Below are 12,421 nucleotides of genomic sequence, written 5' to 3' on the forward strand. Positions count from 1 at the left end.
GCGACTGATTTCAGTTGGGTTTTGGCTCAGGGCCTTGAAACCCTCCTGGTTAATTACACTCCACTGCATGACCGTGGAGCCCAAATTTTCAAACCAGGTGACTATGGCAATGCATTAGGCATAGTTACTGTTCTAGGACAGTGTCAGCAATTGCCCAGCCAGCGGGTTGTGCTCACATGGTGCTGACCCACAGGCACGGCTGCAGGGTTTGTGTGTACAAATACAGGCGGACACTGAGTCACAGTACGTGCAGTCAGTTATTTGGGCTTTGCTGTCTCCTCGCTGTGAGTTTGCTCCCTAGGGATGTGTGATATTAAAAGCTCTTACAGTTGTATGAGAAGAGATTTTTGCTTGCTTGCTGTGCCTAGCACAGCCTGATCATTATAACTAAGAGCCATGTCAAGTGGTTAGTACCTAAGTTAACCCTCCCCTAAACCCTGCTGCTCTCAAGCTCACTTGTTAGGGTCACTGGGCAAAGCCATTCTGATCCTATGGGGAGAAGCGCCACAGACGTGCCTATGAATAGACATGAAGTCAGCGAAGTCTAATCAAATCATGAGCCATATTCCCCACGTGAGTACAAGTGTCACAGTCCTGCCTGCCTGCTAATGAAGAGGGCTACAGTCTGCAATGCCTATTGCCACCACGGTCGGGCATGAGCTGCAGCAGAGCAACTGGCTTTAATGTGCAGCTCCCACACAATAGCCCCAAGGTTCAGGCAAACTGAGAGCCGGGACCTGCGTGGCTCCTTGGAACCAATTCAACCCTCGTCTCGAATTTATTCTTTCTAAGGATGCCAGCTCAGTTACCCTGCAGAGGAGCCCCAGGCCAGTATCATCAGGGCTGAGCACTGTTTAACGTCGTCATCCGCCCTTCCGTTTGCATGGGGTTGAAACCCAGGAAAGTTCTTTGCTCCGCTGCAGAAAGCAGTAATGGAACGAGATGTGACAGCAACAGCAACCCAGAGTTAGAAATACATTAAAAAAAACCCGCAGAATCCGCAATTTTTAAGTGAATTGCAAAATTTATTACAGTGGTTTGATCCTGACAAGAACATTGCTAACAATCTCCTGCCATAGATGGAATGGAGAGGGTGGAAGGAGGGGAGAGAGACACTTAAGGACACTTCTCATTTTCTGAAAATAAAACGTCTTTTAACGCCCAAACCATATTCCCCAGCTCTTTAAATCCACAAAATACAAAGTGAAACTGAACCACAGACATGGAGAGGAAAACGCATTAACATGTCGAAATGCAGAAACAAACATGCTCATCTGCATCTAATAAGCTTCCAGAAAACGAGCTGCTTATAGTCACAAAAGTCTGCCAAGAAGGTACGCAGCAGCAGCAGCAGCAGCGCACAAGGCCTGTAAAGCGCCAAACTTCAGAAGCCACATTTCTCTGGGTACAAAAGTCCACGCTAAACAAGAAACAAGCACCTGGAAAGGAAAATATATCGGAACCCACTTGTTACAAAGGGCCGTTATTCGCCAATAATATGACCTGTGTTGACAGGGAGCTACAGAACAGGGAGCACATAGCAGTGTCATTTAAGCCTGGCCTCTAGTGGAGCTGGGGAAGGTCCAGTGCTCGGGGAATAGAAAAGGACAGTAGAGCTGAAGTAAACCAACGTGGCAGCAAGAATAAAGCACCGTCTGGTCTTACCTTCCACTGCTAACTAAGGGGGGAGGGAGATGCACCCAAGGTCAAAGGGACTCGCTGTCTTGTAGCGTCAGCAGTTCTCACTTCCCTGGGTGGGAAAGCTCTATTAACTGACACATGAACATGCTGCCATCAGACAGAAGCTAACACCGGGGCTTGAAGCAACACACTGCTGGGTGGCCAGGGTGAATCTCACCAAGCAGTGGAGCTGGGACGTCTCACCGTTGGGCTGTAGGTTATGGTGCAGGTCTAATTACTCCCAGCCAGAGGAAGCAGGCAAATGGGGAGTGGAGTAGAAACCCTACTCACCAGCTCAGGAACCCCAGGGCAGCCTTTATGCACATGGCCGGCATGCGAGGTACCTGTGGAACATTTGCACTATGGCCTCTAATTCAGATGCACACACAGAAGAACCAGAGAGCAGAAGGAAATCCCTTTCTTCTCATAGTCTCTCTGGAGGCTAGACATTCTGCAATGGCTTGAACAGCATGATGTGCAGAAGTGCTGTCGCCATTTCATTACCGAGCTGCAGAACCCCTGGACCGGGTCTTTGGGCCACCTGGTCCTATAGTCATCCATCAGGGTCACATGCTTAGCTTTGACTTCAGTGTCCAAAAATGGAGGGGACACTAAATAAAAACATGTGAGCCAGGAGAGGCGCAGTGGAAAGGCTACAATATGGTGCAGATGGGCACAGTGTAAAAGAGCCTGAATAGAATAGAATAGAATAAACAGAGAAAATGGTCAAAAGGGACTGACTCCGTTAAGAAAGTGTTCAGATGAGTGGCTGTATTTGGTGCTAGGCTACTAACACCAGCTCCATCCCATGGGAAGCATTCCCGAGAGCACACACAGAGCAGCTGGTGAGATGTCGCAGTTAGATATCGTAAGGAAAAAAAGTCCTTTGATGGTTACATCTTGCCCCCTACTCCATTTCCTGTGGCGCATCTCAGCCCTGTTCATTCCTGCTAATTCTGCCATCTCACACATCCCAGGCATTATATGGAGAAATCCAGTACGTGGGTTCAGGGGACTGTGCTTCTTGATTGACTCTCCGAATGGGGGACTGCATCCCCAATTGCTTTGTTCCCTAGATTTCAAAAACACTCGGCTGCTGGGCCAGTTGTAGCACTACCAGCAATGAACGGCTGAAAGGGGACATTTGGGGGTGCTAGCAGAACAAGCTGCTATGAGATGAGGGCCATCCTGTCCAACTTCAATGGCCAGGGTTCACCCGCCTTCATGTAAGATACAGAATCTTTCAGCAAGTCATTAACTGCAGTCCTGCTGGCTAAAGAAACAGGAGGGCCTGGCCCCAGGATGAGAAAGCACCTGACTGCTGAACGGGGAATGTCATGATGCTGAAAAGCAAGGGAAGCTGCAGCTGGAAACCTTCCAAAGAGAGTGAGACAGGTCTGGAGGCGGGAGAAAACCTTCCTGGAGACAGAGGCTGAGCCAAGAGATGGGGCCAGAGCTCGATGGAGTCACAAGCTTCCCTGCTGAAATGTCAGCGTCAGGGCCAGACTCTGCTCCCCCCTCCGTGGTGTGACCCGGGGTCACTGAAGCGGGTGGAATGGAGCTGCTCGGGACGGTCACTGGCATGCCTGGGCATAGCAGGGCAGCGTGCAGGGGCCTACCTGAGGCTAAGGGCTGAGCACTGAAGACATAAAGCACAGGCTGAAATCCCCTCCCTGGTGCCCTGCTCCCCACCCGCTGTAGGCAGCCCCCTGGACACTCGTTAGCAGGATGGGGCAGAGCTTGCAATCGCTGCTGTGCTGGACTGGGGGCGGGGGCGGGGTGAGTGCTGGCCCTCCCTGTTACACAGCCACAAAACTTGAATAAACAGCACTTTAGCCAGTCAGGAAGCTGCTTATTCAGAAAAGGAGCCTTTGCCACCCACCCCTGCACACACAGCCGGCCATGTTCAGCTCAGTGACAGCCCAGTGCGGGTACACCAGGGAGGAATTTGTCCCAGCAACCCTGCTCTCCACCCTGCTTGGAATGGTACGTTCCACTGTGCCTGCATCCCTCAGCCAGAGTCTGCACCTGCTCTTTACTCCACGGGGCGTGGGGTCCCCAGATGGGGGCAGCTCGTGGGGAAAGGGATGGCTTTCTACTGTCCAGTTCCCAGTTCCTTCCCGTAACAGCCTCCCGATTCATGTAACTGCAGGAGTCCATCAGCCCGGACAACCCCGTCCTAGGGGCACACTCGCCTGGCCAGCCCGCCAGCAGCTTCCAGGCCAGAGGGGCTGCAGGACACAGGCTAGGAGACGCAGGGATGAATGACTCAGCACTTGGATACTATGGGGCTGTGCTGTAATATTGACCTCAGAGGACAAGGAGATTCCCCAGTCAGAATGTGACCAACACCGTGCTAAGGCCCCCGACGCTGGTCAGCAGGCCTATTGCTGCAACTACGCACTGGCTGTGGTGACACAGTGATCCTAGCTCAAGCACTGTCTCCTGACCCAAAATGGGACTCTAACAGCTTTCCTGGGCTCTGGGGCACAAAACCCCAGGCTCCCCTGGGACACAGGGCAGGAGCAGGATGGTGATATGATCATTTCTTCTCACTTGCATCTGAAGAAGTGAGGTTCTTACCCACGAAAGCTTATGCTCCCAATACTTCTGTTAGTCTTAAAGGTGCCACAGGACCCTCTGTTGCTTTTTACAGATTCAGACTAACACGGCTACCCCTCTGATACATTTCTCCTCCCTGGATCTAATGGCTGGATTCAGGAATATGTAGGTGGTTGCATTTTCCCCAGTACCATGTCCCAGTCTATGTCCATTCCAGGGGTCTCTAGCATCTCCATTCTGCAAACTATCCCACAAGGCAGTCTCCCTGGCCAACCCCTGCAGCCCCATTTCTAGCTCCACAAAGTGTTTCACCCCCAGGGAGGTGGCGACAACCACAGAGCATCATCTGGAGAAGCCCTGGCCTGTCGGAAGGGTAAAACCAGCAAGGTACCTTTTTACCTCTCTCTCCCCCCTTTGCAAGTGGGGTCCTGAGATGTTTGTGGGCAGAAGGTGAGGGGGCAGGGTTAGGGCAGACAGCTGCTGAGGAAAAATGAGTCAAAATGAACATAAATAAGAGAAAAGCCATTTCTAAGGTTTAATCCTCCACACCCTGGAATTTGTGTTAAGCCAAATCGATGCTATGTAGAAAGGGAAAGCCAAATGTAGGACAGGCAATGCTCCCAGAAGGGCAGTCCACACAGAATGGAACATATTCGTCTTAGCACTGTTAAACCATAGTTACTGTATATTAAAATAAATCATCTGAAACTTTCCAATAGTACTGGTTAAATATAATCACCGGGCGAGGCGGCGATGGACAGCAGTGCTGCTAGGCCAGCCCCCCCAGCTTCCTTCTGCCTCTCTTGCACGCTCCCAGCAGGGAACGTCTCTGAGAAGCTCCATTACGAGTCTCTTGTCGGGACGAGCCACACTCAAGTCCGCTTGGCGTGCAGCATTTCAATGAGCAGGTTGTTGCAAGGCACCTCCCCGCTCAGGTGCTTGTGGTAGAGGTACTCCTCGGCCTGCATGCTGAGGGAGCGGATCTCAGCCAGCCGCAGCAGGAGCTGACGGAACTTGTCCGCGGAGTGAGGGTAGTGGCAGATGGTATACTCCAGCAGAGCTGCGTTGGCTTTCTCCTGAGCATCCTTCGCCAGGCTGTGGTTTTCCAAATACTTCACATCTGCAACAGGAAAACAAAAGGCAGCGTCTCGTGAAATGGCACAAAGCGCAGCCCTGTGTCACATTGACATCAGCACACATTATGGACCCACAATGCACCTAGACATTGGGCTCTAAGAACTCTGCATTCCATTCCCAGGGTGGCTGCATGCATTACAGTGGAGATGCCCACACCTTGTGCTCTTCTGCGGGGACTTTCCTATTATTGTTGTTTTTCTGACTCTCAAGCAAAAGTGATTAAGTCTACAAGAACGTGGCTGCTCTTTGTGTATGGAAAAGCACAGCATTAAGGGGCAACAGGATCCTGGGAGGAGACAGGAAAGACTAAAGAACAGCCACGCTTACACCCTTCTGCTTCCACCTGTATCACCACCACTGCAATGGTAGGGCACTGACTGTGAGACACGCCCTCCTCTGATCCCTGCTGGGTGCGCTAAAGAAAGATTCAATCCATCCAGTATGTCACAGGGAGGGAGGAAATCCCGACAACCCCCGCCCCATTCAGCAATGAATTTAATGCTGAGCATGTGAGCCAGTTCTTACGTGTGTGAGTACTCGACTGAGAGGCCATTGCTGTCCAAACAATCCTTGAAGCTGATTGAATCTACTAGCACTTTTGAGACAGAGAATTCCAAACACTGATCTCCCAGCAAGTGGGAAATAAAGCCCTGCTCCATTGTCAAGTTCCCATCAAATCCTGAAGGTACTGGGGGGGGAGGAGTTTTGGGGAGAGTTTCTTGTGGACCATCCCACAGGACCTAGTAAGGTGGTGAAACATGTCGGCCACACACTCGGGAAAAGAGCTGGGCAGCAAATGTTCACCAAAGAGTTTTCTCTAAGAAAAAGTGTGAAAAAAACTTGTTATGCCTTTTCACCTGTTCTTTGACCTGCTTGACTCATGAGTGCATTAGGAAGTGGCTTGGATCTTGAGGAAAGAGGGTGTTTGTGAGAGGGAAGCGCTTTGGGCTGGCGGGAGGGAACTAGCAAGGCCACACAGGACCAGCCTTGGGATGGGTTTTGGTGTTCACTTAATCAATCAGCCCCCGAGAGAAATGAGAGTCTGCAGCAAGGGGCTGAGGGCACCAAACCATGAAAGTGGGCAAGTCATAGCAGGGCTATCCAGCCGAGTACAAAGCACTGGGAAGAGGAGCAACCGGAGGTGAAAACATTCAGCTTAACAGGAGAGTCAGTGTGTGTGTGTGGGGGGGGGGGGGGGTTCTGAGATCTACAGAAGGGGGTGGGAGAGAGAGAAGTTGCAAATCTAGAAAATGGAATTGTTCTTATACTGTATAAGGGGTGGGGAAAACCTACTCAGGAAACCTGCCCCTTGTTATAAAAAAGAGGAGCAGAGGACAGACGAACTAGAGGACCTTATGGACCTTTTCATCCCTCATTCGTATGTGCAGAACCATGGAGAATACTGCAGAGCCATCGGGGTACAGCCAGAATCCAGGCAGCTAAACAGCTGCCAGTTCAGGACGTTTGCAGATTCTAGAGCTGATGAATTTTTAATGGCTGCTGTGGCCACTTCCATCTCACACAGTCAAAGAAAATCTTATAGGCCTTTGGCCTTAGAGCTCATCCATTTCTGAATGTCTATGAAAAGACTGGCTTAATTCCCTGCTAAACCTGGGGTTTGCAATGTGGCAACAGAGCTCAGCAAACATAGTAACCCTGAGCCTTTATGCCTCGCAAGTGTCTAAACAATTCTCCGGTAACACTGTTGTTGCCTGGAACTGGCCTTACTGAAATGCAAGGCAGAAAGCTCTCCGGTGTGGAGCCACCACCTAGCTACTGAGAGACACAGCTCCTAGCACATTGAGCCACATGACCATCCACAGATTATCCTTATAATCTACAAACCTTGCTGTGGGTTTTAAATCAATAAGACCAGGATGCTGCCCTGGTAAAAGATCATGATAAAAAAATCACTTAAAAGCATTTTCTTCTGTTTGTGAGCGAAGAAAACACAAACACACCCCCTGGCTTTAGTCTGTCCCTCCACAAAGAAAGCCCTAATGCGGCTCATGGCTGACGGTAATCTTATTTTCCATATCAAGCCACTCTTCAGTCAGGTATTTCCCAGCAGCCATCGAGGCCCATCTCACTTCCATGATCTGCAGCTCTGCTATCTTGGACTGTCCCCTCATAAGCCAAGCAAGATTGATCCTGCTCACTGGTAGGAGGAACCTCTCCCTCCAGGACTATGCTGAGCCCCGTGCTCCAGTGGGATTGTTCTGGTGGAGGTACCACCTTTCAGGTGAGATAGACCCAGAGCCTGGCCACCAATCAGTATGAAGTGGCAATTTGACAAAAATCAGAGTGAGTTATCCAAATGTCAGCACTTAATTGTATTCTAGTCAGAGCCCAAGGGAGGGTTTGGCTTCATTGCACTAATCTAGATTTGCAGTTCATTTCTCTTGTTCGCTCGCTCTTACACCAAGGCCATGTCTACACTAGCGAGCTTACAATGGCACGGCTGTACCGACGCAGCTGCGCCGCTGTAAGATTGCTCGTGTAGCCACTCTATGCCAATGGGAGAGCGCTCTCCTGTCAACATCATAAAACCACCTCCACAAGCAGCGGTAGCTATGCTGGCGGGAGAAGCTCTCTCACTGACAGCGCTGGGCACACCACCACTTTTTTTCCCCACACCCTCTGAGCGACAGAAGTTTTGCCAACATAAGTGGTAGCGTAGACATAGCCTTAGTCTTTCTGGCCAGTCCAGGCCTGCCCTTTAAGGAGTTTTACTACAACTCTTCCCAGTGGGTAGCAGGATGCTATTCTGGCACTTGAAAATACAAAAGACTTGAGTTTTCCATTTTTGTTCGGCTAATTAATTTCATTTTTTAAATCTAACACGTTGAAATCTGGGTGATGTGTGGATTTAACAAAGGCTTTGGTAAAATGGCACTATACATACTCCATGTTATTAGGCTACTACAGAAGTACACAATGATCATAGCTTAGAGCCCACTTACATGAGAGCCTGCTATAAACATCCTCACTGAAAACATTTGGGCCAATGGAGTTAACAGGATTGCCTGTACTTGGTGGAGCTGCAGCAACAATTACCATGATGTCTGATAGCAACTCTGTTAGTCTACCTGCAGGTAGCCAGTGGCGAGAGGGGGCCCCTTTAGGTTCAAGTTCAGATGAGAGACGGCAGCTCAAACGTCTCGAAGCTGAATATTGTGAAGAGTCAGAATTGGGTCCAGATTTGGAGCATGGCAGTTTGGATTGTTTGGGCCCAGAGGTTTCCTTCTACCTGTTATAGACACTATTAGATCTTAGTCTAATAAAGACTCAGCAGTTCCCTGGAAATGCCTTCACGAGAGACTGCCCCAAAGGTCTGTAATACAAAGGAATCTGTAATGGAAATTGCCCAGGGAAAAGGCTGAACAAGAATACACAGTGACTTACTGGGAAAAGATTAGGGTACAAATTCCACCTGGGGTAATTCTACTGACTGCAGTAGGGTTCTACACCAAGACTGAATTTGGCTTTAGAGCTGCAGAAACGTAGAATGAGTTAATGTTCTACCCAAATGGATTAAAGACTTTTAAAAATATATTATTCAGATGAGAAGCAGTGATGGCAAAGGAAGTCTCTTGGTATGTGGGGGGAGAAACACAATCAACAAGTATGTGGTTCTGAGATGGATGAGCTACTGAACTTCTTCCTGGAATCTGTCTCCAACAAGCAAAATAAAACAAAGTCTGGAATAGACAATGGAGACGGGATGATAAGAGGCAGGTCAGAGAGTACTTGGAAAAGTTAAATATATACAGATCAGCAGGCCAGTAGGATAAGCACCCCAAGGCTTTTGGAGAATGCACTCACTCATTGGATACCATTACTGGAAGTGATGGAGAATCAGGCTTAGCAAACCAATAGTACGACTTGTGTAAATGTCTATTTGAGTGAAGGGTTACAGGACTGGCCCCTCCATGATGGAAAGGAATGCAGCAGATACAATGTAGCTAGACTGTAGCAAGCACTTGATACAGAGTCTCACACATTATTACTGCACAAATGTTTCCAGCTGGTTTTGATATGAGCAGTTACATGGAATGAAAACTGGCTGAAGGGCCCTAACAAAGCGCAGTGACACAATCCGTGCTGCCTCACAATGGCTACAGGGCCCGCTGCCCTTTCAGAATGTTTTAATTTTAATAAATACCTCTACAGGGTCTGGAAAGGGAAATCGGAATCAGCACATCACTGAAATTTGGCCCCAGTTCATCAAAGCAGCCAAGCATGTGCTTAAGTGCCATTAGGCTTCAAGGTAAGCAGGTGTTTAAGTGCTTTGTTGAACTGGGGCCTAAATTGAAAAGAGTTGCAACCTTTTTCGGTAAATATCTATCATGGAGGCCTATCAAGCTGTGGAGCAGTCTTACAAGGGAAGTGGCGGAAGCCCCATTGCTCGAGTCAGATGAATAAAGCCCACAAGAATATGCCATAGGGAACAATCCTGAACTGGCAGAGGGCTGGACAAGGCGATGATCTAATGGGCCCTTCCCATCTCACTGTTGCTTTGTACTGTGTGGCATAGTCACAAAGTATCTCAGATTCTGTATAACACACACTTTATCAGATCAGAATTCCCTTTCCCCTCCTGTGGCACATTTGTTCTTAACGCGCCTGTCTCTGTTATATTAGAACATGTTGTTATGAAATCTCTTTATCTGCATAAGGTTATTGTGAGTGTCATTTAAAAAAAAAGAAGTTATATTGATAAATGTCAAATCTATACCCTGAGTTGGCTCAACAATAGCTAGTTCTACTTGATGAACTCACCTGGTTCTCAGAAAGACCCTATTCACTGGTTAATTGAATATTTGAATAATCTTTTCATTCCTGCAATGAATAAAGAATGTTGTCCAAATAACATTGACTCACTTCATTTAGAGACACTGCAGCAGTTGCAAAGACTCTGTCCTGTGACAAAGCAGCCCATCACACATACAGATATGCCTGGGATTATTTCTATGCCCTCAAGTGTTCTTCCTATTCACAGCTCCTTTTGTTTGGGAGAAGCTGCTGATAAATTGCAAACGCTTAAGGGAATGTGGGCTATAAAAGCCTCTCTTACTCCCCTCCCCAAGAGGAGCTGCTTCATGAATATAAGTCATGAAATCGAATGATAGGTCAATCCATTAAGGCTCTATTAAGCCCTTCTGTAGAACAAAGCTAACCTGTGCTGTCCTCATAAATATTGCTATTTTGAGAAGCCCTAATTTTAATTAAACCTCTTTACCTGCTCAGGAGAGAAATCTATTTAGAACTCAAATGGCAGCCTCTTGTGTCTGTGGCGTTGGCTTTGATTGTGCTGTGGCAGAGTGGTAAATGTGGAAATTCTCTTGTTAAAGGCAATTACATCCTACACGTAATATGCAATCCTGTTCTCTACAGCTGAGCCTGCGAAGGGCAAATTATACACACAAAATGATGGGGTCTAAATTAGCTGTTACCACTCAAGAAAGAGATCTTGGAGTCATCGTGCACAGTTCTCTGAAAACATCGGCTCAATGTGCAGCGGCAGTCAAAAAAGCGAACAGAACGTTGGGAATCATTAGGAAAGGGACAGATAATAAACAAGAAAATATCATAATGCCACTGTATAAATCCATGGTACGCCCACACCTTGAATACTGCGGGCAGTTCTGACCACCCCATCTCAAAAGAGATATATTAGAATTGGAAAAGGTACAGAGAAGGGCAACAAAAATTATTAGGGGTATGGAACAGCGTCCATATGAGACGAGATTAAAAAGAGTGGGACTGTTCACTTCAGAAAAGAGACGACTAAGGGGGGATATGATAGAAGGCTATCAACTCATGAATGGTGTGGAGAAAGTGAATAGGGAAGTGTTGTTTACCCCTTCCCATAACACAAGAACTAGGGGTCACCCAATGACATGAATAGGCAGCAGGTTTTAAAAAGACAAAAGGAAGCACTTCTTCACACAATGCACAGTGAACCTGTGGAACTTGTTGCCAGGGATGTTGTGAAGGCCAAAACTATAGGTTCAAAAAAGAATGAGAGAAGTTCCTGGAGGATAGATCCATCAATGGCTATTAGCAAGGATCGTCAGGAACCTATCCCCATGCTCTGATGTCCCTAGACCTCTGACTGCCAGAAGCTAAAACTGGACAACAAGGGATAGATCACTTAATAATTGCCCAGTTTTGTTCATGCCCTCTGAAGCAACTGGAACTGGCCACTGTCAGAGACAGGAGACTGGGCTGGATGGACCATTGGTCTGACCCAGTATGGCCATTTTTATGTTCTTATTGCTCCAAGTGAACTTTGCATTATGGAAAGAAAACGTTGGATTTGGGGCAAAATGAGACATAGGAAATACAGCGTATTGTTGCACAGCCTTCCTAGAAAGCCACAGAGAAAGAAAAAAGAAGAAGAGTGTAATATACTTAGCACAATGTACAGCAATACAGGTATGTTCACGTCACTTCTGGGAAGGCATCTTTACTGTTTGCGCTAAGCATGCATTGGAGACAGGATTTCAAACCGCAGCCACCCTGAAGCTGGGGCTTATCACCCTCAGAGCCACCACTGACATTTCATCCACAAGGAAGGCAATGGGCGTTCAACAGAAATGCCCAGGCAGGAAAGGAATAAGCCAAGCTGAGGCTGCTGTTCCAGCGCCTCCCATGTCCCAAACAAGGAGCAGTGGCACCAGTCTGGGAATGTTTCCTCTGAGGATCCTGACATGGATTGGTTTGTTCACACTGGTTTGGGCTGGCAAAGCACCCCACCCTAATAAAACACTGCACCATTCTCCAGGAATGGCCTCCGGCCCTGCGAGGTACTGCTACCCTCCTACAATGTGTGAGGATGCTACTATAGGATTTCTATTATGGGCACAGCCGGTGTGGAGAGCAGGACCCTGGGATACTCCACTGCAACATCTGCTCCCACTGAGGGAGGGGGAAAGGGGCTAGGATCTCCCCCAAACTCCCATCCCTCCTTAGATCGGCTCTGCCATCCCAAGCCACCAGCCCTTTTATTTTCCAATCTGGGTTCTGTTTGTGTCAC

General features: G+C 48.2%; 1 protein-coding gene across 1 annotated transcript in view; it reads right to left on the minus strand.

Annotated features, from left to right (window-relative positions):
* Nucleotides 1–5,114: 5,114 nt before the first annotated feature.
* NR5A1 (nuclear receptor subfamily 5 group A member 1) overlaps nucleotides 5,115–12,421 on the minus strand; it is a 52,964-nt gene continuing 45,657 nt past the window's right edge. The window contains exon 6 of the mRNA XM_026657337.1: nucleotides 5,115–5,362. Within this exon, the coding sequence (XP_026513122.1) occupies nucleotides 5,115–5,362 (248 nt within the window). The remainder of the gene's footprint in view (nucleotides 5,363–12,421) is intronic.

Source organism: Terrapene carolina, unplaced genomic scaffold (assembly GCF_002925995.2).
Source record: "Terrapene carolina triunguis isolate 2854851 unplaced genomic scaffold, T_m_triunguis-2.0 Scaffold238, whole genome shotgun sequence".
Lineage (NCBI taxonomy): Eukaryota > Metazoa > Chordata > Testudines > Emydidae > Terrapene > Terrapene triunguis.